General features: G+C 40.5%; 1 protein-coding gene across 1 annotated transcript; it reads left to right on the top strand.

Annotated features, from left to right (window-relative positions):
• Positions 1-26,617, top strand: ATG4A (autophagy related 4A cysteine peptidase). The gene is made up of 11 exons (XM_044682974.1): positions 1-70; positions 1,066-1,164; positions 3,198-3,299; positions 3,467-3,539; positions 15,018-15,097; positions 15,842-16,023; positions 16,317-16,395; positions 20,601-20,746; positions 22,100-22,156; positions 25,051-25,162; positions 26,369-26,617. The coding sequence occupies exons 2-11, from the start codon at positions 1,104-1,106 to the stop codon at positions 26,431-26,433; spliced, it is 957 nt and encodes a 318-aa protein (XP_044538909.1). The 5' UTR covers positions 1-70; positions 1,066-1,103; the 3' UTR covers positions 26,434-26,617.
• Positions 26,618-26,788: the final 171 nt, after the last annotated feature.

Genomic DNA, 26,788 nt, shown 5'->3' with positions numbered 1-26,788 from the left:
AAATCAAAGCTTTTGTCTGATATAAGTGCTCGTCTCTGGTTTACGTACCGAAGGAAATTTTCACCAATAGGTAGGTCTGTTGCCTATTAGGGAGGGCCCTTTTTCTTAATGGAATTTGAACTCGGAAGGTCTGAATTCACATCCTGGCTCTGCCTGCTACTTACTTAACTGCATGGGCAAATAATTTCATTTCTCCTTGCCTCAGTTTCCTCATTTGACAAATGGGAATAACTGCCCCATCTGCTTCCTGGTGGTGTGAAGAAATATGGGTAACTGGCTCACTCATATGAATTTTAAGATTGGGCCTTGCCCAGTGTTTTATTACATTGTGGAGACCTTTGTTTTTACTCCTACAAATTAAATTCCTATGTGAGGAATCATTTGCAACGTTGAAATTTTTATTTGAAATCTGTCCAGTATTCCTTAAAAAACCCAAACTTTCATCTATTCAGACCTATATTGCCAAAACAGCACGGTGAGAAAGGGAGGCTCCTAGCCGTCCTAACAAGAAGAGACTAGAAAGCTCTGAGCGGCAGGATCCTGATTTTATGTAAGCTCACAAATGTGGTGCACCTTTGGAAGACAAATCAGTAAAATCACATGAGACTGGCTGCCCCAACTGAAGAATGCTTGAGTGTAAAGGAAGTTTCCAAGTAAATACCAGCAGTGAACTCAAATGCCTTCCTCTGGGAATCATTAGAAGCTACCAGGGCCTAGAGGTATTTCCTATCCAGTATGGCAGTGAAAAAGTGCCACTAGAAAGGTGAGAATCTGGGAGAAGACCAATGAATTTGGCAACCACCAAGAAAGGATGAATCTTTTCCTTAGGGAGAGATGAAGGGGAGAAAAGATAACTGATCACTGGCTACAGCAACAGACTTAGTTAGGTCAAGGAGACTGATTCCCAGTAACTAAGGGGATGCAGGGGTACTAGCAGCAAAATCTCTTTCTCACACTGCTATTTTGGGAATATTTTCAACTTGATGACCTCTAAGGTCCCTTCCAGCTCTGAATCTATGATCCTATGAATGAACCCCTGTTCATTTCTGACCCTTTTGCCAATAGGAGGAACAGGTCCATCATCAGATTCTGGCTGGGGGTGTATGCTACGTTGTGGACAAATGATGCTGGCCCAGGCCCTCATCTGCAAGCACCTGGGAAGGGGTGAGTGACTTGTCTGCTGCCACTTGGCTCATTTGTTGCCATATTTTAGCAGTGGGCTAGTGGGCTACAGAACTTGAGGGATGCTTCAGAGGAGAACAAGCATGGGTGCTCAGATGCTCCAGTGGCTGAAATTGCAAGTAATGACATCTGCCAGGAGTAGGAGACAGCTGTTTCTTGGTGACTGAGCAGACAAGCAGGTTATTGTTCTCTGGAAGAATGAACAGCCACAGGGGTGCGTGCCTTTTAGGATTTCTATCCTTTTTATTGTTGAACTAAGTCCATCAGCATACTGGATGGAAAGAAGGCCATTTGTTAAAAAAAATCAAGATGGTGGCCAACGGAATTATATGTTGGCAGCTGAGGCTGTACAGGCTTGTGTTCACTAAGGCTAGCTATTTAGTGCCAAAAGAATTAGACTAGTTCCTTAGTTAAGGATCATCCAATTATGATAACTGGAGCTAGAGCCTTCTTTACTTTTCTCTGAAATATTCATCTTTTGGCCTAAGGCCAGCCAGAGCAGAAATGATGGACACACAGCTTTAGTGAGTGAAAAGATTCAGTCTAATTCCATGAACACTTCTTGGACACTTGCTATGTGCAAGGTTCAATACTAGGTACTGGAGCTACATAGACAAAAATGAAACAGTCTCTGCCCTCAAGGAGCTTACATTCTATTAGAGGTCTAAACCATAGACAGATAAGTAAATACGAAGTAAAATTTTAAGAGGGAGAGTCCTCTGAATTGCCCTTAACTGTGTTAGGGCCTGAGGTGTTGCCAGGCAGGCCTTACACAATACAATTCTGATTGTATGCTTAAATGCAGAGAATTGGCAAAATCTGTGGGAGGAATTTTGAAATAGAATTGAGAGGTGTGCCTTATATCTTATATGATTTTCTCTTTATTTTAAAAGTTCTCTTTTCTTGGGAATGTGAATGGGATGAACTCGCCTATTAAAGAGAACCAGAGAACAGGATGCATTAGAAACCAGAATCCAACAATATGCTGTTTACAAGCAACACACTTGAAACAGAAAGATACACACAGTTGAAATAAAGGGCTGGGGATGGGGGGTGGGTCAGGTAGGTGGCTCAGTGGATTGAGAGCTAGGCCTAGAGACAGGAGGTCCTGGGTTCCTATCTGGCCTCAATCACTTCCTAGCTGTGTGATTCTGGGAAAGTCACTTAACTCCCACTGCCTAGCCCTTACTGTTCTTCTGCTTTAGAACCAATACACAGTTATTGATCCTAAAACAGAAGGTAAGAGTTTATAAAATAAATTTAAAAAATAAAGGGCTAGAGGGGGCAGCTAGGTGGTTCAGTGAATTGAGAGCCATTTCTAGAGTCAGGAAGTCCTGGGCTTACTGCTCTTCTGCCTTGGAACCAATAGATGATATTGATTCTAAGAGAGAAGGCAAAGATTTTTTTTTAAATCTGATTCAAATCTGACCTCACACACTTCCTAGTTGTGTGACCCCGGACAAGTCGTTTAACTCCCATTGCCCAGCCCTTATTGCTCTTCTGCCTTGGAACCAATACACAGTATTGATTCTAAGACAGACAGTAAGGATTTTTTAAAAATTAGGGAGGAAATGCCCTCTAGAGGAAGGAATGGTCAACAGTGTCAAATGGTGGGGATCGAAGGATGGATTGATTGGACAAAGGAGACCATTAGATTGAATGATGAAGAAATTGTTGGTAACCTTGGGAGTCCAAAGCCAGATCAAAAGGGCTTAAGAAGTGAATGAGAGGAAGTTGAGGATTTTCCAGAGGTGTTTGTCTTCAAAAGGGTGGAGAAAATAGGATGCTAGTATGAGGGGATGGCAGAGTCAAAGGAAAGTTTTATAAAGATGGGGAAGATCTAGCCATGGTTGTGAGCAGCAGGGAAAAAGCCAGTGTCCTTTCATAATGTCTACTCTTTCCTTAACTGTTTTTTTTGTTAAAAGAAGGGGATGTTTTTAAGGGGGGGCGGATGTGACATTTCATTTATTATTGATACTGATTTGGTTATTTTTATGACTATTTTCCCCCTTAAGACTGGTGTTGGGAGATGCAACAAGAACAGCCTGAAGAATATCACCGAATCTTACAGTGCTTCTTAGACAGGAAAGACTGCTGTTATTCTATCCATCAAATGGGTAAGGATGCACTGGCCTACAACTTCCATGCTAACCCCAGAGGGGCTATGGGAAAATCAGTCATCTTCTTGGTTAGTAGTCTTTGAAAATTATACAGAATTTAGTAAGTTGTATCTTGTCGAAAAATTCTTTTGCTAACTTGTTAATTTCTTCTCATGTAAAAACAGCACAAATGGGCGTAGGAGAAGGAAAATCGATTGGTGAATGGTTTGGACCAAATACAGTTGCACAAGTGTTAAAGTAAGTAAAATAGACTAGCATTTATTTATGTGGTTGCTATCCTAACTATGTTCCTTTTCTCCTCCCTCCCTCTACCCAGCTCACTTCTATCCTTGGTCCTTCTTATCCATTCACTCCGTCACTCCCATATCCATCAAACCTGGCATCTTTGCACCCCTCTGCCCAACCACACTGTTACACGAGAAAAATCTGTTTGTGGGCAGATATGCCAGTAGACTGACTTCATCTGGACGTCCCTCTGGAGATGTTTAATATCACACACTAATGCATTGCCAAACCTTAAACAAAATAAAAAACATCAGTCATCAAAACTAGTGGACACTGGGAGAAAAACAGAAAATGTAAACTCAATGAGCAAGAAACCAAAGCAGCCGATAATAGTAGTCTCCCTGGATTTGCTCAATACAAGGACACAAAATGCTTGTCTCTTTGACAAGAACTGCTAGGAAGACTAGAAAACCACTTGACAGATATTATGATCAAACTAGCACTTCACACTCAAAATGCGTACTCAACCTGAATATAAAAGATCACACTATTTTTGAGAATCTAATCTTTCACAACTATAAGAAAGGCCTTGAACTGTCACATCTTGTGCTTTTTTCAGCAGAACTCCTAGCAATCATTAATACTCTGCCTATCTGCCTACCTGCCTTGCCTGCCTGCAGAGATCCTAAACACTTGGGCTGCCCATATACAAACTCTTTTCCCCATAGCCAGCTGGCAACTGGCCCACTCCTGTTTGCCTCAACCTTACCTTTCACTCCCCCATCCCTCAGAGGTCCACTCTATCTGTGCTCTTAAAAATGCCCATTCCATAATTAACAAAATTCCTTTCATCTTAAACTTCTTCCTTTCTTATTCCTTCCAGCATCCAATATTCACTGAGACTTTGCTCCTCTTCACGACACTGTTTGCTCTCTTGGCTAGACTTTTTTTTCTTATTTCTCAACTCCCTGGCCATGGTGGGGATGCCAGACTATTCTCTGCTCTTCATTGCCACTTCCAGACTTTTCCAGATTTACTAAGCAAACTTACCTCCCTTGAGGTTCAGATTGGTAGCCCAGTCTAGGTCTTGGTGGCAGACCCTACCAGCTTGAGAGAGTTGATTGTCAAATTCTCAGTGTGATCATTGGCAAATGCTACAAACCGGGGCTTGATTTATTGTTTTGTTGGTTGTTTAGACTGAAAAAAGTTATGGAGAAAATGTTAATAATGAAGATTTAACTTTATAGGGTGTGGTGTACATTTTTTTTTCAGAGAGCTGGTTTTTAAACATTTACCAGCGCTGTCCTGCTCAAAGTCCAAGACCTGGCCTCATATTTCACAAAAACAATTGAAGTCATTCATCAACACATTCTCTTCCTCATTTTTTCTTATCTATCTTCCTTTAAATCCTTCCCCTAATATCTGCTCCTTCATCTATGTCTCATATGACGTACCTCTTGAGCTGTCCAGCAGTAGAATCCTCCAGCTCTGTCCTGTTGTTAGATTTTGGTTTTCTTTCTCCTCGAAGCACTTTGTTTTTTATCTCGGTGTGGAAGGGTATGGAGGTCTGAAGTTTTGCTCCGTCTAAGCCATCATCTTCCCAGAATTCCCTCATCTATGTCTCATATGAAGAGATGGCTCTTCTCCTTTCCAAGGCCAACCCTTCTGCCTGCACACTTGATCTCATTCCTACCCTTCTTCTCTAGCAGATTGCCCTCACTATATTCTCACTCTCACTTTTACCTTCAGACTTTATCTGTTGCTTCTCCTTTGTTACTTAGAAATACACCAGTGTTTCCCTCATCCTTAAAAACCTTCACTTTATCTCATCATCCCCATTGGCTACTGTCTTCCACCTCCTCAATGTCTCTGCTTCCTCTTCTCTCATTTTCTTCAGAATCTTCTGCAATATGACTTCTGATATCATTGTTCAACAGAATCTTCTCTCTCCAAAGACACCAGTGATCTAATGGCCTTTTCTCATTTTCATTCTTGACTTCTCTGTAGCCTTTGACATCGTTGATTGCCTTCTCTTTCTGGGCACTGTCTCTTCTCTAGTTATTCATAGCACTTTGGTCCTCCTCTTTTCTCTTTGACTATTTCTTCTCAGTGTCCTTTGCCAAATCATCATCTGGATTACACCCTCTAACCATGGGTGTCCCCTAAGGTTCTGTCTTAGGTTCTCTTCTCTTTTCCTTCTGTACTGTCTTATTTGCTTATTCTCATTAGCTCCTATGGGTTCAGGGATCATCACTATGCAAATAATTCCCAAATCTTTATATCCAGCCCTAGGCTGTCTCCTAAATAATAATCCTGCCTTTTGTACACATCAAACTGAATGCCCCATGGGTAACTCAAATTGGCATGTCCAAAACAGAAGTTATTTGGTCTTCCCTATTACTATTGAGGGCTCCCTTAGTCTCTCTCCTAAACAATAATCCTGCCTTTTGTACACATCAAACTGTATGTCCCATGGGCAACTCATACCGACATGTCTTCTCTATTACTATCGAGGGCATCACTGTCCTTCCAGTGATCCAGGCTCATGACCTTGGTGTCATCTTTTACTCTTCGATGTCATTCACCTGAGATAGCCAGTCCTTTGCCATTTCTTGTCATTTTGACCATTATAACATCTCTCATATACCTTCCTTTTACTCCACTTACCTAGCAATCACTCTAGTTCAGGCCCTCATGATCTCTCCCCTAAACTATTTCAGTTGCCTTCTGAGTACTCTCCCTGGCATCCATGTCTCTCCCCCTCCAGTTTATACTACATTCAGCTGCCAAGGTGATTTTTATAAAGTGTAGGCCTAACTATGTCATCCCATTGCTCCAAAAGCTTCAGGGGGCCTCTTTTACTTCCAGGATCAGATATAAAGGCCTCAGTTTGGCATTGAAAGCTTTTCAGAACCAAGACTTTACCTACCTTTTAGTCTTCTTGCACTTTTCTCCCTTCCATGTAACCTGTGAACCAGCTACATTGCTATGCCTTGGCCATATATCTTGTCTCTGTACCTTTATATACCTGAAATGTTGCTTCTTAGTTTCTTTGGCTTCCTTCAAGACTCAGTTTAAATCCTACCTTCTGCAGGAGGTATTCTAGCAACCTCTTCCCCTCCTCACCATCTCCCCCCCCCCCAGGTCCTAATAATGCCTTTTCTCCTTAGATTATGTCTACTATATATCTTGTATGTAACTAGTTATTTATGTATTTACATTCCAAATCCCCCTTTAGAACATAAGCCCTCTGTGAGCGGGGGCTATTTTTGCCTCCCTTTGTATCTCCAGGCCATAGTTCTTGGAACATGGCAGACATTTAGTAAATTTTTGTTGACCTGCTCACTGCTCATGAATAGGTAGCAAATTTTTTACCTAAACATGGGCTAATTGAGGTCATAAAAGGAAAACAATTTCAACTATGTACAATTTTAAAAGTTTTTGCATGAGAAAAATCATAACAAAGCCAATTTTGATAGACTTATATGAGAAAAGGAAGAGAAGCAAAATTATCTGTATCATGTTCTACCAGTCAAAGTCTGATATCCAGCATATGTAGGGAATTGACATAAATATATAACACCAAGAGCCATTCCTCCTTAGAGAAGTGATCAATGATTTTCAAAAGAAAAACTGTAAACCGTAAGTGTCCAGAAGAACACATGGGCTAGATCACTCATTAAGAGTAAGAGAAATACAAATAAAACATATGCAGCCATTTCATTTTCCCACCACTTCAATGAGCAAAGATGACAAAATATGGGAACAGTGTTGGAAGGATTATGGGAAGGTGCTGATGTACTGCTGGAACTGGGAAATGAGCAAATTGTTTTGGATATCCATTTAGAATTCTGCAAAAGCGGATAAACTATTCCCACTCTTTGTCTGAGCAGTCCCATTACCAGATGTAAATCCAGCAAAGTGAGAGACAGAGATAAAAGTCTAGTATATACCCCACATGTTCATAGTATCACTCTCTGGGGAGCAAAGACTGGGAATGGTGAATACACGTTGATTTGGGAATAACTGAAAAAGTGATGGAATATTAATTTGATGGAATATTAAGTAAGAAATTAGAAATAGAAGTAGAAATTCTGAGAAGCATAAGAAGAGTTATATGAACTGATAAAGCGTGAAAATAAGGAAGGAGAAGGAAAATCAATATGGTTGACCCCCACAACTAAAAAAAGAAATAACAAATCACAAGGCTGACACAGAGGCCTTATTATTATATAAATAATAGTGATAGGGACTTCCATGATCTAGATATCTACTGGGACTCTTTCTCTGCCAAAAGAACAGCTAATAACTTTTGGATTTGTCATAATGATAATTTCATTCTTTAGAAGGTAGAGAAGTCAACATGGGCAAATTCTGTTCTAGAGCTAATTCTCACTAATAGAGAGAAACTGATTGCTGGAAATGGAAATCATGAGAACTTTCAGGAGTAAGGAACTACTCTCTCCTAGAATTTGTAGTAAAGAAGGAGAAGAAATCTGGGTATAGTCTGGCATGTGTCTTAGAATTTGAGAAAACAGGTTTCAGAGAGTTCAGAAGAAGAACAGGCAGGATTACAAGGACTCAAATTCTATAGGAGAAGATAGCCCAAGAGCGATGGGAAAGTCATAAGAAAGAAATTCTGAAGACACATCTGGAAATGATTCCAAGGAATAGGAAAAAACAGAAGTTAGCTAAAGGTGTCAATATAGGCACACAAAGAACTAGAGAAGATACACATGTTTAAGGTCCTAGAAAGCAGCATGATATAGTGGAAATGGTGCTGGATTCGGACTTGAGTTCTGGCTTATCTCCTTACTACCTGTGGGCCTTTGGGTAAGTCACTTTCCTTCTCTGTGCCTCATCTGTCAATGAGAGGGTTGCACTAGATGGCTTCCATGGTTCCTTCCTATGCTTCTGTCATCCTATATGAATAGTGTTTAGAATGCTGAAGCTCAGACTGAACAGAAGTTGGCACAAGGGAAGAAGGCTAACAAAAAGGAATGAAAAAGGGATGGAGCCTACTGCTTGACATAGGCAGAAAGATGATAACTGACAATAGAGAGAGGGCTGGGCTACTCAGTCTTCAAATCATGGAAGCATGACTAATAAGGAATTAACATCAGAGATAAGAGACAGTCAGAGAGCCCCTAGCTGCCTTTGATCACTTCCTATCTCTTGCCCAGAATAACACTGCCCTTGGGTATTTTAAGGAGTGGTGGATGTGATGGACAAGCTACTGTTGATAATATTTGAAAGGCTGGAAAAAGGAGAGGTACCACAGGCCTGGAGAGAAAAGCAATTGTTCCAATTTCCCAAAAAGGAAGAGAATAAAATTTATAAATTGTAAGCCAATGAGTTTTACTTAGATTTTTGAGAAAATTCTAGAATGAATCATTAAAGGGATGGTTAGCAAGTAGGTAGAAAGGGAAGTAGTCATCACCAAGAGCCAGCATGGCTTCATTAAGAGCAGGTTATTCTAGGGACAGCTAGGTGGCTCAGTGGATAGAGCACCAGGCCTGGAGTCAGCAGGACCTGGGTTCATATCTGGCCTCAGACAGTTCCTTGTTGAGTGACCTTGGGCAAGTCACTTAACTCCATTTGCCTACCACTTGCCCTTTGTAAGGATTAAATTTTAATGGTCTGCCTAAAAATATATGAAGATTATAAATAAATAGTTACCGATTCAAAGTATTATTGCTCAAAGTTGAAATGACTTTAATAGCTTTTATTTACAAAAGAGGTGGAAGAGTGAAAGCAAAGAAATACAATAGGGCAGAGAAGACATTAGCCTGTCTAACTAAATATTGCTCTGGTGCTCCACTCAGCCAGGACTTGTTGACCTTCAACAGGAATTAAACTCTCTCCAGAAGACTAGAAGGGAAAGCCAGCTATCCACTCACCCAAGTTCCCTCCAAGAGGCAGGTCAAGACAATGACCCGAGCTGAAGGTGATTTGTAAGGCCAACTTTCTTCCTTGAGCTGACCTTCTTCTTGAAGCTGACTTCCCTCTTGAAGTCCAATTCCTTCTTAAAGCTGACTTCTTTCTTTAGCCCCAGAAATTCAAGGGCCTTTTATAGTGGGTTCCTGTCTCTTCCCCTTTTCACAGGGGCCAATCACAACTTCCAAATTGTCTAGCACTGCCCAGCAGGCAGTGTTTGTGGGAACCAGTTCTCACCTTCTGGAGGGGTGAATACTCATCAAAAGGTTCACAGATTCCTGGCTGATTGAGTTTCTGAGGTTGTGAATTCTCTAAGTGGTTTGTGAACTTCTCCACCTAGTTCAAGCTTTTGTTGATTCAATCAAAAGGTAGACAAAGGAGAGTTAATCCTGTCTTCATAATATAGTGAGGTATTTTAGTTATTGTTAACCAAAGTGTTAGCTCCAGCTAGGCAAAGAGAATAAGGGATTCCCTTTCACAAGTGTAAACTCAAAGAGAACAAAGAATTCCCTTTTACAATCCTCCCTGTGATTCTTTGGGAGACTAATCTCCCCAATGAATTATTTCACATAATCATTAACTACAATAGTTAGAGATGAGAAGGAAATGAAAGAGATAGGGGGGAGAGAGAGAGAGAGAGAGAGAGAGAGAGAGAGAGAGAGAGAAAACCAATGTTTGCTAAGCACATTGACAATAAGTCAATTAGGGGAAGTTCCCTTTGGCATAAGAGTTTACATTCAGAATAAATGTGTTCAACCCCCCACAGTTCAAACAATTATGCTCCATGGTTCATTCTGGGTCTTCCGATACTGTGGAGGTTTCTTCAGGCATCTTCATAGAGCCCTATTCAAACAGTTCATTTTCTAGATTCAAAGAGTTATTGTGCTCCTTTTCCTGAAATGTTTTTTTCTCAAAAGTTTTTTTTAGTTTTTATGACAATTATACAATCCTTACTGAGGAAGGTGTAGACCAACATTCAGATCAACTCAAGATTCATTAATTTTCATTTAGAAAACAGCTTTATATAAAACTTGTAACCGGAACTTTTGTTTTCTTCTTTTGTGGCAGGAACTTTTGTTTTGTCCTCTACCTTTAATTTGATATTCCTTTTAATATATATATATATATATATATATATATATATAATTCAGAAGCTACTAGTTTTATGTGAAATTCTCCCTCTTATGGGCTATTTAGGGGTACCATTCCCCTTAGGAAAATTTTCCCACCTCCCATATAAGGCTATATAAGCCATCATGGGGTAACCAAACCCCTTGGGTTTGCTCCCTTCTTTGGCATGAGTCTATAACAGCTCTAAAAGGCATGTCTTTTATATGACCCATCCATTGTAATGTGGAGGAGAGGACTACAATAGTGGAAATTACTTTCAGATTTTCATTTATTGTATTTTTATAAATGCGGGAGTGGGTAATATTTAGGCACTTCACTTCAGAAGGCCCTTTAAAATCAATTCAATTTTTAGATCATTAAATTTTTCTGGACCTTTACAATGGTATTTTCTCCAGTCCATTCACATGGGAGGGTACAAACAAAGACAATGCAACAGAACACATAGCCAACAGCCAAAAACACAGTAACTTAACAAACAAAATTAGATCTTAAAACAAACAATCAACAAATACAACATGTGTGTGACAGGATACAGGGACTGAATTTAAGAGTCCCCTTTTTTCCAGTTCCAGTGCTCCTTTACAGAGACTTCTTCATTATTTTCCAGTCATTTTTCCAGATCATTCATGTTATTTTTGTTTTGAGCTTTTATTTCAGCTCTGAGTTCAACTAAATAATTGGCTTGTTTCTTCTTAAGGAAGAACATGTAAAATACCAGGCCTATATCACTGGCTAGGATCAGTGCTGTATGGAACCACTGTGAAATGTTCTCTGGAATTATGAGCCATTTTAGATATTCAAGAAATAGCAATTTCCCAATTTGGGTTATGCTGCTCAGTATCATGTTTGGTTGCTTATTTATTTTTAAAGTTTAGGACTTACCTTTCTTCAGCTGAGAAATTAGTTACTAATAGCTGGCTGAGGGATAGTTTAGAGATAGTAGAAAGGATTTTAGCAAAAGGGAATTCTTTGTTCTCTTTGAGTTTACACCTTTTGTCTTAGAGTTGTTACCAAGACAGAAAGTAAGGGGTTTTTAAAAAGCAGGGTATGCCAGACTATTTCTTTTTGTGACAGAGTTGCTAAATTAATAGATCAAAGGAATATTATGAAGTTTGCCTGGATTAGAGCAAAGGCTTTAATAAAATATCCCATCACCTTGTGGAAAAGATAGAGATCTCCAGATAGATAGTAATATGGTTAGATAGATATGGAACTGACCTAATGGCGAAACTCAAAGAGAAGTTGTTAAGAGTTCACTCTGTACTTGGCAGAAAGTCTCCAATGTAGTGCCCCAAGGATCTGCCCTTGCTTATTTTAATTAGTGACTTCACTAAAGTCATAGATGGGTTGCTTTTCTATTTACAAATGACACAAAACCAAGAGAGATAGCAAACGTTGGATAACAAAGTCAGGATGGTAAAAGACCTCTAGAAGCTATAACCTTGGACTGTTCTCAACCCAGGGACCATGAATTTTTTTAAATTAATAGCTACATTTTAATGTAATTGGTTTCCTTTGTAAGAAAACATGAATTTTATGCCTTTCAAAATATAGGTAGACTTTACCAGACTGCCAAAAGGGCCCACATTATTGTTGTTGTACTTTTGTGTCCAACCCTTTGTGACCCTGTGGACCATACTGTCTGTGGGATCTTGGCAAAGATATTGGAGGAGTTGGACATTTCCTTCTTCTTTTTTTAAAGCCTTACCTTCTGTCTTAGAATTGATACTAAGAGGGGGCAGCTGGGTGCCTCAGTGGATGGAGAGCCAGGCCTAGAGACGGGAGGTCCTAGGTTCAAATCCGGCCTCAGACACTTCCCAGCTGTGTGACCCTGGGCGAGTCACTTGACCCCCATTGCCCACCCTTACCACTCTTCCACCTAGGAGCCAATACACAGAAGTTAAGGGTTTAAAATAAATAAAAAATTTAAAAAAAAAAAGAATTGATACTAAGTATTGGTTCCAAGACAGAAAAGTTGTCAGGGCTAGGCAATGGGGGGTCAAGTGACTTTGCTAGAGTCACATAGCTAGGAAGTATATGAGACCAAATTTGGACCCAGGACCTCCCATCCCTATGCCTGGCTTTCTATCTACTGACACACCTAGTTTCCCCTTACCATTTCCATCTCCAGTGGATTAAGGCAAATAGTTTATTGACAGGGTCAAATCATTTGTGAGTGTCTGAGGCTGGATTTGAACTCATGTCTTCCTGACTCTGGGCCCAGCACGTGACATCTAGCTACCTCCTAAAGGGGAGTCTGTGACCTTCCTCCCTAAAAAGATAGAATCAACCCTTCTCATCTAATAGGATGAAGTATAAGAGGGATAAATGTAACATATTACATTTGAGTTCAAAAAATCAACCTATGGCCCACTCTTGACCTTTCACGATTCTCCAGGTTGCGGAGGCTCCAATCCCTCTACCTGGAATGAAAAGAACAAATAAAAAATGGCTAAGGACTGAGACCTACTTCTCAAGGACCACATGGAATCAGAGTTGAAGACTCTTAAGACCATCCCCCTTACTTCAAGGTCCCTCTTACTGGATATCATGAGCAAAAGAATCACCAAACTCCTGCAGATGTGACTGGCTATGCAGTCAATGTGCAGTAAAGGGCACCTCCCAACCATGTGACTAGCCAACCAGAACCAGTTCCTGAATATCCGCACATGCTCCACAGTCTTTCCATACTACTTTTATTCTATGTTATTGCAGCTCTCCAGGAAGCAAGTTTGCCAGTTTCTCCATGTGGGGAAGTGACAGGAGCCTCCTACAGGGAAGGAAGTTGTATCAACCAAGCAAGCTGATGGAGTCTACATATGTGCCAGATCTCTGTTACAAAGAGAAAAAAGAAGACATCTCTAAACAGAGTCTGGGGTTATATCCACAGTTAGGGGGTGTTTTAGGAATGAAAATCTGGCAAAAGAGATTGATGGGTAAGAAGACAACCCAGAGAGAGCAGTGACATAAAAAATTGAAAGGATAAAGTATCCAGAAGGAGAGGGTGTTTAGCAAGGCCAAATGAGAGGTCAAGAAGTAGGAGGACTTAGAAAAGGTCTTCATGTTTGTCAATTAAGACATTATTAGTAACTTTGGAGACCACATTTCTAATTGAATGATGAGGTCAGAAGCCAGAATGCAAAGGATTGAGAAATGAGTAAGAAGAGAAGAAGTAGAAGTAATAATTCTGGACAACTTTTTCTAGAAGTGTAGTTGTGAAAGGGAGGAGAGATATAGGACAATAGCCAGAGGGGATGGCAGAGTTTAGTGAGGGTTTTTTAAGGTTGAGGAGATTTGGATGTGTTTGAGAGAAGGATTGGAGAGATGGGAGGGAAATTTAGAACTATGCGCAAAGGGCTTTAAAAGAATGCTTGCCCTTTGATCCAGCCATACTACTGTTGAGTTTGTATCCCAAAGAAACAATAAGGAAAAATACATATACAAATATATTTATAGCCACGCTCTTTGTGGTGGCAAAAAATTGGAAAATGAGAGAATGTCCTTCGATTGGGGAATGGCTGAACAAATTGTGGTATCTGTTGGTCATGGAATATTATTGTGTAAAGGAATGATGAACTGGAGGAATTCCATGTGAACTGGAAAGACCTCCAGGAATTGATGCAGAGCAAAAGGAGCAGAACCAGGAGAACATTGTACACAGAGTGCACATTGCCCTACTAGCAGCAATGCAATGATCCAGGACAATCCTGAGGGACTTAATGAGAAAGAACACTATCCACATCCAGAGAAAGAACTGCAGGAGTAGAAATGCAGAAGAAAAACATTTCCTTGATCACATAGTTCAATGGGAAGTAGACTCTAAATGATCACTCTATTGCAAATATTAATAATATGGAAATTAATAATAAGAAAATACATGTAAGCCCCTGTTGAATTGCTCCTTATTCTATGGGAAGGAAAGAATATGAATCATGGAACCATGGAAAAATATTCTAAATTATTAGTTAAATATATATATATATATTTTAGAAAAAGAGTTCCCTTCCAACTCTGAGGTCCTTTGATTCTTTTGCACTCATTTTCAACATTCAAGTCCAGTGTGATTGTGGCATTCTCAAGGCTGAAGGGAAATAGATGTCTCAAATCTGGGGCAAAGAAGCTAGAAATGCCTTGGACATTGGATTTCATTGCTACATTAACATCTCTAAAATGGAAGTCTTCTTCACTGACTTGTGAGGGTCAAATTAGTTAATGTTTATAAAGCCCTCTACAAATACTCAGATGTACTATACAAAGTATTCTAAATGTTGTGCAGTCTTAAGCTAAGATTTTTGGAATACCCTGAATAAATGTCAGCTATTATGGTAGTATAAGTAGTATTTATTTGGCTCCGACCCATTCTGCTTCCCACTGCTAGTCCTAGCTTCTCAAAGAATATTTCCATTGTATATTATATTCCAGAAAACTTGCTTTATTTGATGAATGGAATTCCTTGGCTGTTTATGTCTCAATGGATAACACAGTGGTCATCGAAGATATCAGTAAGTCACAAGCTGGTTTACTATTTCATTTTGTAGGTGATGGTTTCCTTCCATGTTATTCAGAAAGCTACCAGCTTGCAATGTCTTTATAGCTTGTCTTGTATTATAGAACTTAGTTTAGCAAAGGACTATGGTTAACCACTCCTAGTCTTACTCCCCAGTTTTTCCTTTTTTCTTTCAATTATCTTGTTTTTTTCAAAGTTAAAAAAAAAAGCAAATACACCAAGAGCTTCAAGTCACCCTTGCCCAATGTCAAGCAAGTAAAGTCAGTGGCTCTTTCAACAGATGTTTGCCGATCACCTACTCTGCGCTATTCACTGTTAAGTGCTGAAGGGTACTGTCCAAGCCATCAAGTAACTCATGGTATAGTTTGGGAGCCAAGCCTAATGTACCAGGCCAGTAGAGAATCAGTCTAATGCCAAGTTGGTGCTATAGGAGTTAGAGAGGGCAAGCTTGGTTTATGTTTGGGGTTGCTTTAAGAAGTCTACATGGAGTAGTAGGTTGGCCTTGAAAGATGGGGGAGGGTTTTGATTGGCAGAAAAAAATGAATTTCAGGAGAAGGGGCAGCTTGAACCAAAGGAAAGGTAGAAGTATGAATAGCCCTGGCATATGTAGGGGACCGGGGAGAGATCTGCTAGGCAGATTCCTTATAACCTTTAGTTTTTCCTTTTGAGTCTCCCTCATTTGGAATTTGTAAGAACAGCTAGATAAATTGATTTAACCAAACTCTCCTTTGTTTTTTAGAAAAACTGTGCCACATGTGCCCTTCCAACCTGACCCATGACAGTTCTCCCAGTCCTGGGAATGGCCTTGACCAGAGTACACATCTTCCTGAGCCCAGCCCTGCCTGGAGGCCTCTTCTGCTTATTATACCCCTTCGCTTGGGCATAAACCAAATTAACCCTGTCTATATTGATGCATTTAAAGTAAGTTGCTCTCTTACCTTGGCCCTTTGTTGCTCAGTCAGCTTCCATGTTGTGTAGAAATCTACAAGTCCTCTACTGCAGATACGAATAACATGAAGATAGAGTTTGAATAATAATACGTGTATAACCCAGTGGAACTGCTTGTTGGCTTCGGGAGGGGGGAGGAAAGTCTGGGCAGGTCGGGGGCGGGGGGAGATCATGAATCATGTAACCATGGAAAAATAGGCTAAAGTAAAAAAGGAAAAAAAATTTTAAAAAGAAATCTATAAGTCAGCTGTTCTCTTTCCCTCTAGGAGTGTTTTAAGATGCCACAGTCTTTAGGTGCATTAGGAGGAAAGCCAAATAGCGCTTATTATTTCATAGGATTTTTGGGTAAGTAAAGTACAATCACAAGTCATTTGGGGCGGGGAGAAATGGGTGGGAAAGTTTCTCTTGGAAATCCTTAGCCAGTGATCATGGAACAAGCATTTGGCCGTCATCCTGGATCCAACTGAATTCTAAACTGTAGAGAAGAATGCTTTCAAGGGGCTTTATCACCACCAGCTATAGCCACTTTTTCTTATGACCAGATGGTAGCTGCTGGACACCATTACTGAGTGGAAAGAGATCAGATCTGGAGTCAGGAGACCTGGGATCCAGACCTAACTTGCCTACTGAATCTCTGCATGATTTGGGGGAAATCCCTTCTCTACTCAGCTCTCCTCTCACTTTACATCTCAGGTTCTGCATCTGTGAAATGAAGGGATCAGACTAGATGAGCTCTAAAGCCCCTTCTAGACCCAACGGAATGTTCTTTGATACTTCTCCTGACATTCTTTGTATGATACCCTTTTTTTCAGGATTCTCTCCTTTCCCATGGGGACTTCTAACCCTGTTTACTTCCCATGTCCTTTTTTTTAAACCCTTAACTTCTGTGTATTGGCTCCTAGGTGGAAGAGTGGTAAGGGTGGACAATGGGGGTCAAGTGACTTGCCCAGGGTCACCCAGCTGGGAAGTGTCTGAGGCCGGATTTGAACCCAGGACCTCCTGTCTCTAGGCCTGACTCTCAATCCACTGAGCTACCCAGCTGCCCCGCCCCCATGTCCTTTTAAAGGCTTGCTCTGTATAAGTGGTGACAGGGATGAAATTACAGTATATAATATGGCATATGAGAAAGAGCACTGGAGTTGGAGTCAGAGGACCTTAGTTCAAGGCTCATTTCTGAAGCTATGTGACCTTTGGAAAGTTACTTTCACTACTTGCCTTCCTTTTCACATCTGCAGAATGGGTGGGTTGGACTAGATGACCTCTTGCATCTAGGATCCTATTGGGACTTTAGGCAAGTCCCTTCCCCTTTCTGGGCTTTAGTTTCTTTCCCTGCACACTGAGAAGGTTGTACTGTTCTCTGAGGCCTCTTTCAAGATTCTATGGTCCTTACTCAGTCATATCCGAGTGCCTCTATCTCCCTCCTGATCTTCTACCCTTTTCTTTCCTCTCCCTCTCCTTGAGTTCCCGCTAGTGACTCTCTGCTGTCATCTAGCAAAAGGCAGAAGAAATAAAGGCACCCCGTGGCTTTAGATATACAATGTAGTGAAAGCCCCTATTTATGTTGCAATAATGTGTTTATTCCAAGTGATACCTTTGGTAATCCCATGCATCTAATGGGAAAAAAATACTCGTTTATGGTTTGTAGCTGGAAAGAACCTGAATCAATAAGTAAAGTAAGTTGAGGGGTTCTTTTTGGATTTAGTTAGGATCCTAGGTCTAGATCTGGTGATTACCTCAAAGGCCATCTAATCTAAATACCTCATTTTACAGAGGTATTTACTGTCTCTCAGCATCACACAACCCTGTCCACCGCCTACGCATCATCTATTTTGCCCTACTCGGATATCCTCACTTTACATCAATATCCCCAATCAATGAAAATAATCCAAACCTCTTTTACATAGGAGGAAACTGAGATATGGGGGGTTGGATGGCTTCTCTAGGTGCTCATGGGTAGTACATTTCAAAGACAGGTTTCTTTTCATATTTTTAATATATTTTTAAATTTAATTTAAATTTAATTTAATTTTTAAAATTTTATTTAATTGATTAATTAAGAAAAATTTTTCCATGGTTACATGATTCATGTTCTTTCTTTCCCCTCCTGTAGCCAATGTGCAATTCCACTGGGTTTTACATGTGTCATTGATCAAGACCTATTTCCATATTATTAATATTTGCACTAAGGTGATCTTTTAGAGTCTACATCCTCAATCATATCCCCATTGACCCATGTGATCAAGCAGTTGTTTTTCTTCTGGATTTCTGCTCACACAGTTCTTTCTCTGGATGTGGATAGTGTTCTTTCTCCTAAGTTCTTCTTGATTGTCCTGGGTCATTGCATTGCACTAGGGTGATTGCTTAGAATCTACATCTCCAGTCATATCCCCATCAAACCATGTGATCAGGCAGTTGTTTTTCTTTTGTGTTTCTACTCCCACAGTTCTTTCTCTGGATGTGGATAGCATTCTCTCTCATAAGTCTCTCAGAAATATTTTGGATCCTTGCAATGCTGCTAGTAGAGAAGACCATTACATTCGATTGTGCCACAGTGTATCCGTCTCTGTGTACAATGTTCTCCTGGTTCTGCTCCTTTTGATCTGCATCAATTCCTGGAGGTTGTTCCAGTTCACATGGAATTCCTCCAGTTCATCATTCCTTTACACAATAGTATTCCATCACCAACACTTACCACAATTTGTTTAGCCATTCCCCAATCGAAGGACATCCCCTCACTTTCCAATTTTTTGCCATCACAAAGAGCATAGCTATAATATTTTTGTACAGATCTTTTTCCTTATGATCTCTTTGGGGTACAAACCCAGAAATGGTATGGCTGGATCAAAGGGCAGGCAGTCTTTTAAAGCCCTTTGGGCATAGTTCCAAAGACAGATTTTGAATTCAAGTGCTGTAACTCCAGGACTAGGTCTCTTGCCACTCACTGTATCAACCCTGAGGTAATTATTATTATTATTATCATCATCATTTTTCGATGATTGATGACACTGGGCCAGATGTCTCCTCATCACCGATGTGAAAATGATAATGGTAGTAGAGGTGTGTCAGAGGTATTATTAGTGTGGAGGTGATAATGAATATGTGACCATCTGATGATTGTGGGGAGGACGAGACAGAGACATGGGGGGGTCATACAGCAGTGATGATGGTAGGGCTGATGGGAGAGACATGATGTTGTTGGTGCTGGAACTAGTGTGGTTGTAATTAGGGTAAAGATATGATAGTGATGACAGTGCTTACATTTTACAATGACTTTTCTATGATGGAAAAGATGGGGCTAATGGGATATCGATGGTATTCACACTGATGGTACTAACAGTAATAATAGTGACGTTCACACCGATGGTACTGACAGTGATGGTGCTGAGGATGTGATAATGAGGCCGATTGATTAGTCCATCAGGATGGTATAGAAAGAGAGAATTCAGGTGAGAGGTGATGAGACCTGAACTATGGGGGTGGCTCTGTGAGTTAGAGAAAGGGATGAATGTAAAACGTTGTGGAGGTCAGATCAAGATGTAGAAACCAGAATCAATTTGGAATAGCAGATAGAGTACTTGATCTGTTGTCAGGATGACCTGGGTTTGGATCTTGTCTCAGATTCTTATTAGCTGGGTGATACTGAGACTTTCTGTTCCTCAGTTTCCTTATTAGTAAATGAGATAATTGCACAGTTTTTGAAATACATTCCACATCAGTCTGTGATTCCCTTCTATAGATATGTATGTAATTAAGGAAAATAGTAGTAGTAGTAGTAGTAGTAGTAGTAGTAGTAGTAGTAGTAGTAGTAACAGCAACAACAACTAGCATTTATATAGTGCTTTAAGGTTTGCAAACCACTTTATAAGTATCTAATTTTATCTTCATAATAAAACTAGGAAGTAGGTATTATTATTATCCCCATATTATAGTTGAAACTGAGGCAGACAGAAGTTAAGTGACTTGTTCAGAGTCATACAACTAGTAAGTATATGGAATTGGATTTGAATTCAGATCTTCCTAATTCTAGGTTCAGAGCTCTATGTACTCTGCACTCGCTGCCACAGTCAGGATAACTTGGATGTTGTAAACTTCTGTATCTGTAAGGATGTTAGTGCCTTCAGCACAAATGGGGAAATTTGGGAAAGCCATTGCTTTTGAGGAAAAGAAGATGAGTTCTGTTTTAGACATGTGGAGACTGAGATATCTACAGGACATTCCACTGAAAATATTTAATAAGCAATTCAAAACTTGAGCTCTCAAGAGAAACCAGGGTCAGACATATGTAGATTTGAGAATTATCTGTGTAAAGATGACAGATGAATCCATAGGAGGTGATGGAGAAAGCATAGAGAAGAAAGAGAAGAAGGGCCAGGATGGAACATTGGGATACATCGACAAGAGTGAACCAGCCATTCTGCTATCACTGCTGGATTTCACCCAGTCTTGCTTCCAGTCATCCTAGAAAGGGCTGGAAGAAGGAGGGCTTCCTCCTCCCCACACAGGCACCAGTGGTGCTTGGAAAGGCATAGCCTATTTTTTAACCTCAACAGGAAACGAGCTCATCTACCTGGATCCTCACACCACTCAAACTTTTGTGGACTCTGAGGAAGATGGAACAGTGGATGATCAGAGTTTTCATTGCCAGCAATCCCCACATCGAATGCAGATTCTGAACTTGGACCCTTCAGTTGCATTGGTAAGTATGCCTTCCAAAGACTAATGGGGACTAAAATAAAGATCTCAAAGTGACTGTAGCTGCTCCCACTCCCTACTCTGTTCATGCAGCCACAGTGATTGTTATTCCTTTAGTTGACCACCATCTTTCTTGCCTTCTTTCCTATGTATTCTCCTCAAATGGGGAGTGTATGCATGCATTTGTGTATGTACGTGTTCATGATTCATACTGGCTCCGAATTGGGAATGAGTAGAGTCCTCTTTCCTAGAAATGGACTGTGTCTACATTCCCTTATGTAGGTTTAAAGATGACAGAGGAGCTGGCTTTCCTTCTTCCGTCCTCACTAATTAATTGGGGCAGTGGAACTACCTGTATGTCTGTAGAATGGGCCAGACCATCATTTCTAGTTAAACCAAGAACCTCCTAGTACTGTGATCAGCCAGAACCCCAATGTTTCCATCCTTCTAAGTGAACTAACCATTCTGCTCCCAGTCATGTAAGTTGGTCCTGGGAATAGACAGTTAGTTCTTATGGACGCGGCCTAGGTTCCCTGGATTCTTGTGGTCAACTCACTAAAAATCAAAACCATTTATTAACTGTTGACTTCATCTATAAATGTTTATGCAGTTCTCTGAACTAATGGAAGGAACCATTCTCTATAGAGGACTACGTGTGTGTGTGTGTGTGTGTGTGTGTGTGTGTGTGTGTGTGTGTGTGTGCTTGTCTATATCTAATTATATGAACACCAGGTCTAGAGACTGACTTGTAAATGGCTGTGCATTTCAGCCCAAGGCCTGACTTCTGTCCAGACACAGGAGATGAATGGGTAGGGCATTAGAAATCCAATTCAAGGCATTCAACCTGCTGCTAATGAACTTATAGCTTCATCTTGATTTTGCCACTGCTTTCTGGTTGAATCTCTTCTCTTGAGGCCATATTTGCACCTCTTTAAAATGATGGACCGGGGCAGCATGATAGAGCACTAGATTTGAAGTTCAGACCAAGATTCAAATTCTAGCTGTATCATTTCCTTCCCATATGTCTGGATTTAATCTCTCTGGGCCTCCATTTCCCCATCTGTAGCCTAAATGCACTGGAAGTGAGTAAAGTCCTCCTGAGGTTCCTACCAGCTCGAAACCTATGACCCTACAATTCTATGACTAGCCTGCTTTTTTTTCCTTTTTCTCTCTGGATTTCCAGGGCTTAACACAGGACCTGGCACATGGGCCATTTATTAGTAAATGCTCCTTGATTGTTTGATTAATCAGATAATCTCTGTCACAACAACTCTGTGATTCTAAGATGAAGGATGAATAGTAACCAATTCTAAATTTTGTGCTTTGTGTTTTTGTTTTTGTTCTTCCTTTCCACAAGGGATTCTTTTTCAAAGAAGAAGAAGATTTTGATAATTGGTGTAGGCTCGTTCAAAAGGTAAATTTGTTTTTGTTTTGTTCAGATATTCAGGATTTAAAAAAATAGTTTTACTCAGCTTTCCCAGAAGAATGCTTCCTAGTGATAAACATAGACCATTGGCAATAGGAAAAAAAAGACACCCAATGGGAGTGTGGTTTTGTGACAATCCAAAGAGTGGCAGTATGGTATAGTGGGAAAATCATGGTGGTAATAATGAGACCTGGGTTGAAACCTCCATTACTTACCAGCTATATGACCATGAACAAATCTCTTCTCTAGACTGCTTCTATAAACTGGAAGGACCAGGTATGATTTAGGCTTATACGACTAAAAATGAATATACTACTCCTATTATTATATTTTTATAAGGTTTAATAATAGCAAAGTGAGAGAGAAAGGAATCCCTTCAGCCAAGTGACCCAGCCACCTACCATACCTACCACGCTCGAGCCAAAACCAAAGCCCAAAAAAAGTCCCCCCAGTGTGGGTTTCAGCAAATTTACAAACAAACCCAGGCCAGGGTGCAACACTGGGATGCAAGATAGCCCCCCCCCCACCGAAAGAGTAAAGAATGCTGGGAAATGAAGTCCCCAGGGTACAAATCTTTAAAACACACAGGCTCACCTACCCTCCATGGTTCATTAGAGGCAATGGTGCCATAATAGATAAGAGCTTGACTTGGATTCTGGAAGACCTGGGCTCAAATGTTGCTTCTGATTTTGTTGTTGTTCAGTTGTGGCAGACTCTTTGTGACCCTTTTTTTGGGTTTTCTTGGCAAAGATACTGGCATGGTTTGCCATTTCTCTCTCTAACCTTTTTTTTTTAAAAAAAAAAACCCTTCCCTTCTGCTTAGAATATATAAGTATTGGTTCCAAGGTAGAAGAGCTGTAAAGACTAGGCAATGAGGGTTTAGTGACTTGCCCAGGGTCACATAGCTGGGAAGTGTCAGAGGCCACATTTGAACCCAGGACCTCTCATCTTCATGCCTGGCTTTCTATCTGCTGAGCCACCTAGCTGTCCTGTCCAGCCTATTTTACAGATGAAGAAACAGAGGCAAAGTTAAGTGACTTACCCAGGGTCACACAACCAATAAATGTCTGAGACTGAGTTTGAACTCAGGTCTTCCTGACTTCAGGCCTGGTGCTCTATCCCACTGTACCACCCAGCTTGTCTCTGATACTAGCTATATATAATCTTGGGGAAATCACTTCATCTCCTGTGGCTTCAGTTTTCTCATCCATTAAAGGAGGGCAATTGGACTTGATGATTTCTAAGGTTTCTTTTAACTCTTAAATCGCTGATCCTATGATCTCTAAGTTCTCTTCCAGTACTAACATTCTGAGATTCCGAGTCCAGTTTTTGTTTAGAAAATGTTTAGGATTGAATATCCAATGGCCCCATGGTCTTCTAAACTTCAGTAATAGCAGCAGCCTTCATAACTTGAAGCTACTTCTTTATTCTCTTCCATATCCTTCAGTAGTTAAAAAACACCCACGCACTCCAGGATTTCTCTATTGAGGTGTGATAGCCTCATTTTCATTTATCAGGCAGCATGTATAGCTAGATCATCAGTGTACTCCCAGAGCAGAAACACTGTAGTCCCGATGACAATGGCCAATGCCTTGCTGGTTGGGAGCATCCTGCTATGCCAACTTATAGAACTTCTAAAGCAACAGAACAAGTCCTTGGTCAGTAAACAGCTGAACTAGGAAATAAATAGAAAATAAACTCCTAAATAAGGATTTGAACCCTTTTCGAACCTTTTAGCCCAAGAGAGAGCAGCTTCTGGTCACCTTTGCCATGGCAATCCATTTTATTCCAAAGATATTTTATTTTCCCAATTCCATGTAATAATAATTTTCAACATACGTTTTCCGAAATTAGAGGATCCAAACCATTTCCTTCCCTGTGTTCCCTCTGCCACTCGGAGATGCTAAGCAATTCGATCTGGGCCATACATGCAAAACACACTTCCATTTTGGTCATTGTTGTAAGAGAATACTTATATAAAACCCCAACCCCAGAATAAAACCATAAATACACTGATGTGAAAGATCCACATCCAACTCTAGCAGTCATGGTAACCCATTTTGTTAGTTTTTGTATTATTGTTATCTTAGAGGGACAGTATTATAGTGCATAGAGAGCTGGCCTCAAAACTAGGAAGACCTGCCCTCCAATAAGTCATGCCTCAGATTTCTACTCTCTGTGTGACCCTAGGCCAGTCATTTAACCTCCTCATGCTCTGGATAACTCTTAAGAGAACAAAGAAGGCACCAACTCATGTTGGTAGAGGAAATTTCCTCACCTGGCAGTTCCCTGTGCCAATGAAATCATAGTCCTATTTCCTGTCCCTGTCCCTATTGCCATCTTAGGAGAAAAAGCATTTTTCTGGCTTTCACTAGGTGGTTTTAAAAGTCTTCCTGTATTCCTCAGTGTGATTTCACGACATCTGGTAGGGTTCCCAAATTTTTTTCTGAGGCTGGAGGTGGAGAATACATTTTCAGTTTCATTAGATAAGACAATGGGAAAATGGGATTTGAGGATCAGAAATTGTATTTCCAGCCCCCACTAAAGGAGCAAATGTGTTCCCCAAAGCAAGGTACATTTTTACAATTAATTTGCTGCCTAAGATTGAACTTGAAGATGGAGCATGGATGCGACATTAGATTTTTCCAGAACCTTCCCAAGAGTTTACTTTCCTTGAGGCTATAGTGTATAGAATGGATTAAAACCAGGCATTCAGCTGGTGGCGTACATCCCATGACCACATAGGCTGGTATCTGGAGACCATTTGCTATCCTTCTTTATCTCCTGGGCTATTTGTTTAAGGTCATAGTCCATCATCTGGATTGTGGTTATTATGGTTTCATGAGTCTGCTGTATTAAGAAACACCTTTATTTCTGCTTAGGAGATCCTAAAGCCACAGAGTTTACAGATGTTTGAGCTGGTTCAGAAGCATCCAGCCCATTGGCCTCCATTCATACCTCCAACCAAACCAGAAGTGACGACTACAGGTGCAGGTATGCTATTGACAGGAGAGCGGGTAGGCTCCATCATCAAGAGAGAGACAGCCACAGCCCTCCCTTTTCTCTATAGAAGGGCAATCCCTCTTCATCCAAAATGATTGGAATGGGATGTGTTGCTTTTAGTTGAATGTCTAGGTTAACTGAGTGTGTACCATGTTTATCATATGAGTTGTGCCACTTCAAAGAACGAGGTAAAATACATGCTCTTATGAGCTTTATTCAGTCTTTCTTTGATGATTTGGGAAGCCCTTTAATATCATGGAAGGCCTCAGCGTCATCACTGGGCAAGGCTGATTTTCATTGGATGGCCTTTAAAACCAAGTCTAGTCATTTAGATTCTGGATAAAAAGACATTGCAGGTGTTTTGCAGTAATGGTACCAGTTGACTCAATTGTCTTCTGAACACCTCATGCAGGATGAGAATAGTAATTACTCGGTGGCTTAGTGAAGCTTCCCAGTAAATGATTGTGTCCAGGTGAGTGATGTCCCTTGGCAGAGTTTCTTATGTTTTTCCTGTGGACAAAAGAGAGGAACGCGGGCTAGGCAATGGAGTATCCCCGAGATCAGTCTTTGCTTCTGTACCATTTGGACATTTTTCCTACTTACTTAGGTGAAGATACCACATGAGATAATATATGTAATTTGCATGTAAATGTTACTTCTTGCTATTATTGATAGTATGGCTTATCGGATTTTCAAAAGACCCAGAGCTGGGAGAGGGATAACTAAAACGTTGAGTGACAATATCAGGATCTCAAAAAATTTGGACAGTTTAGCAAGTCCGTACTCTTAAAGAGCTCACCTTTGTCTTTGGGAGCAGGAACTCCTTCATTTTCCATCTGTATTCTCATTGCTCAACACAATTCTGGACATAATTCTTGTGCTTAATGAAGGTTTATTTTTCATTTCATTCCATTTCATATAAAAGGCCCCATAGTTGGGTTCACCAATGAAGTAAAAGTTGCAGAGGAGCTGATCTAGCTTTAATATTGAGAAAAAATTCCTACCAATTAGAACTCTATCTGAAAGGGGGATGGACTGCTTCAGGAAGTAGTAGGTTTCCCCTTACTGCACATATTCCAGTAAAGATTTGATGAGCAGGCGGGCATATTTGTAGAGAGGTTGGACCAGATGGCCTCAGAGGTCTCTGACAACTCAGATTCCATGTTCCAATTTTCCTTTTGTTTCATGTTCTGGTAGAACTCATTGAATCCACCAATAACCTGTCTGAACTGGAAGAAGACTTTGAGATTTTGAGTATGTGAAGTAGTGCCATCCAGCCTGTGTCCACCACCTGGCACCACATTGCTGAGAACCTTTCTAGCCAGAGTGCCTGAATCACCAACAGCACAGAACTCAATTTCAATCCAAACTGAATCAGTTACTCTTTTGCTATGAGCTCTGTCCTTAGAGAGAGAGAGAGAAATTGAGTGAGTGAGACAGAGAGAGAGAGAGAGAGAGAGAGAGAGAGAGTGAAAAAGAGGGAGAGAATCCTACTGTCAGATAGTAATCAAGCAGGATCACACGGTGCTTCTCAGTCTGATTTCAGAGACAGTGAACCTACAATTAATATTCTGGATGTCCAGAGGAAAACTCCAGTCTTATTTAAGAACCAGTTAG

This window comes from Gracilinanus agilis, chromosome X, assembly GCF_016433145.1.
Source record: "Gracilinanus agilis isolate LMUSP501 chromosome X, AgileGrace, whole genome shotgun sequence".
In the NCBI taxonomy this organism is placed as follows: Eukaryota; Metazoa; Chordata; class Mammalia; order Didelphimorphia; family Didelphidae; genus Gracilinanus; species Gracilinanus agilis.
This window is presented reverse-complemented; position numbering and strand designations above follow the sequence as displayed.

Bases quoted from the DNA above. Each gene is read 5' to 3' on its own strand.
- ATG4A (XM_044682974.1), top strand. From the start codon at position 1,104: ATGCTACGTTGTGGACAAATGATGCTGGCCCAGGCCCTCATCTGCAAG. The intron at 15,098-15,841 runs GTAAGTCACAAG...TTTGTTTTTTAG, and splicing joins AGTGGTCATCGAAGATATCA to AAAAACTGTGCCACATGTGC. The intron at 22,157-25,050 runs GTAAATTTGTTT...ATTTCTGCTTAG, and splicing joins GGTGTAGGCTCGTTCAAAAG to GAGATCCTAAAGCCACAGAG.